General features: G+C 36.0%; 1 protein-coding gene across 5 annotated transcripts in view; it reads left to right on the top strand.

The window, feature by feature from the left end:
• Positions 1–1,590, top strand: part of CSNK1A1 (casein kinase 1, alpha 1) — a 66,589-nt gene that overhangs the window by 33,968 nt on the left and 31,031 nt on the right. The window contains exon 1 of one of the 5 annotated variants that reach the window (XM_011985384.1): positions 1,401–1,523. The exons of the other annotated variants lie outside the window; for them this stretch is intronic. Within the exon in view, the coding sequence (XP_011840774.1) occupies positions 1,434–1,523 (90 nt within the window). The 5' untranslated portion in view covers positions 1,401–1,433. Of the gene's footprint in view, positions 1–1,400; positions 1,524–1,590 lie in introns of those variants that run through there. 5 annotated transcript variants of the gene reach the window in all.

Below are 1,590 nucleotides of genomic sequence, written 5' to 3' on the forward strand. Positions count from 1 at the left end.
AATCATTGGCATTTATCAGCAAAGCAAGAAATGGCACTAAACAGTTTCCTACTTGACTGATACTTGTTATAATTTTGACACAGATTTTAGTTTTTTGAAAAAGCTGGTGAGGTTCAGTGGTTCAACCTGTAATACCAGTGCTTTGGGAGGCTGAGGCAGGAGGATCTTTTGAGCCCAGAAGTTAGAGACTAGCCTGGGCAACATAGGGAGACTCTGCCTTTATAAGAAATTTAAAAGACCCTGTCTCTACCAAAAACGTTTTAAAAATTTAGCTGGTCATGATGGCATGTCTATCATCCCAGCTACTTGGGAAACTGAAATAGGAGGAGTGCTTGAGATCAGGTCAAAGGCTGCAGTGAGTTGCGATTGCACCACTGCACCCCAGCCTGGCAACAGAACGAGACCCTGTCTAAAAATAAATGAATAAATAAATAAATAGATAAATAAGGAGGAAGGAAGGAAAAGAAAGAAAAGCCTGTTCTCCCCTTTTGAATATTTTTAAAACATAAAGCTTTCCAGATACGGTAAATTTTGGTGTTGGTTCTTTTCAGAATTAACAAAAAAATGACTCCAGTTTAAGCTTTAAAATAACTTTTTAAACAAAATTTTAAGTATCACCCAATTTTCTTAGCAGAATTTGATATCTAGAAAAGTTTGAAAGAAAAATGGTAGTGCTTCTTTTAAGGAAAGTACTCTTACCAGAATCATAGGCATCAAAATTTGAAATAATTTATTGCAGTGATTTTCAGTCCTTGGGATAAATGAAACTGGCAATTGATACTTCTTGAGTTATTAGGGACACATTGTGTACAGTAATACAGCCCAAGATAATTAAAACATGATTCCAGTTAAAAGCAAATAAATGTCATTAGTTTGTTATACGGGTTATTTTCTGTGATCTGAAACTAAGCAAAAATATGACTCCCTTTTGAATAAGGACAAGTAGTTATTGATTAAATGCAGTTTGGTAGGAACTGGGATGGGAATTCAGATAAAAGAAATCTTTGCTTTCTGAAACATTTTGGAATGACTGATAGAATCATCTTCATTTCTTCTGTTACAAAGTAAATTCAGGTGAGATTAAGGAATTTGCTAAAGGCCACAGGAATCAGTGGCCGGTGGGTATAAAATCCAGCTGCCCTGGTAACAGGAGACTTTAAGGCTACTATGCATGTCCTATCTATATAGGAGAATGGAGTTGCATGACAGGGGAAAAAATGTCTCATTACCCTTGTTTTGTCTTGGGCCTTGTAGTTAGTGTGTTCATCTCCCGGGTAGGGGAACATTCGCCTGAAATAATACCTACTCAGAGAAAGAAAACTATCTTATTCTTAGGGTTGATGATATTAAGTGATAGCTTTATGTAATACCCTCTCTTCTCCTTTTGTTTCATTAGGTGGTATGGTCAGGAAAAAGACTACAATGTACTAGTCATGGATCTTCTGGGACCTAGCCTCGAAGACCTCTTCAATTTCTGTTCAAGAAGGTTCACAATGAAAACTGTACTTATGTTAGCTGACCAGGTATGTGAAATTTTGATTAGAATATAAACTGAGAATAGTACTGTTGACTGGAATTTCATTATATATA

Source organism: Mandrillus leucophaeus, unplaced genomic scaffold (genome assembly GCF_000951045.1).
Source record: "Mandrillus leucophaeus isolate KB7577 unplaced genomic scaffold, Mleu.le_1.0 Scaffold282, whole genome shotgun sequence".
NCBI classification, from domain to species: Eukaryota; Metazoa; Chordata; class Mammalia; order Primates; family Cercopithecidae; genus Mandrillus; species Mandrillus leucophaeus.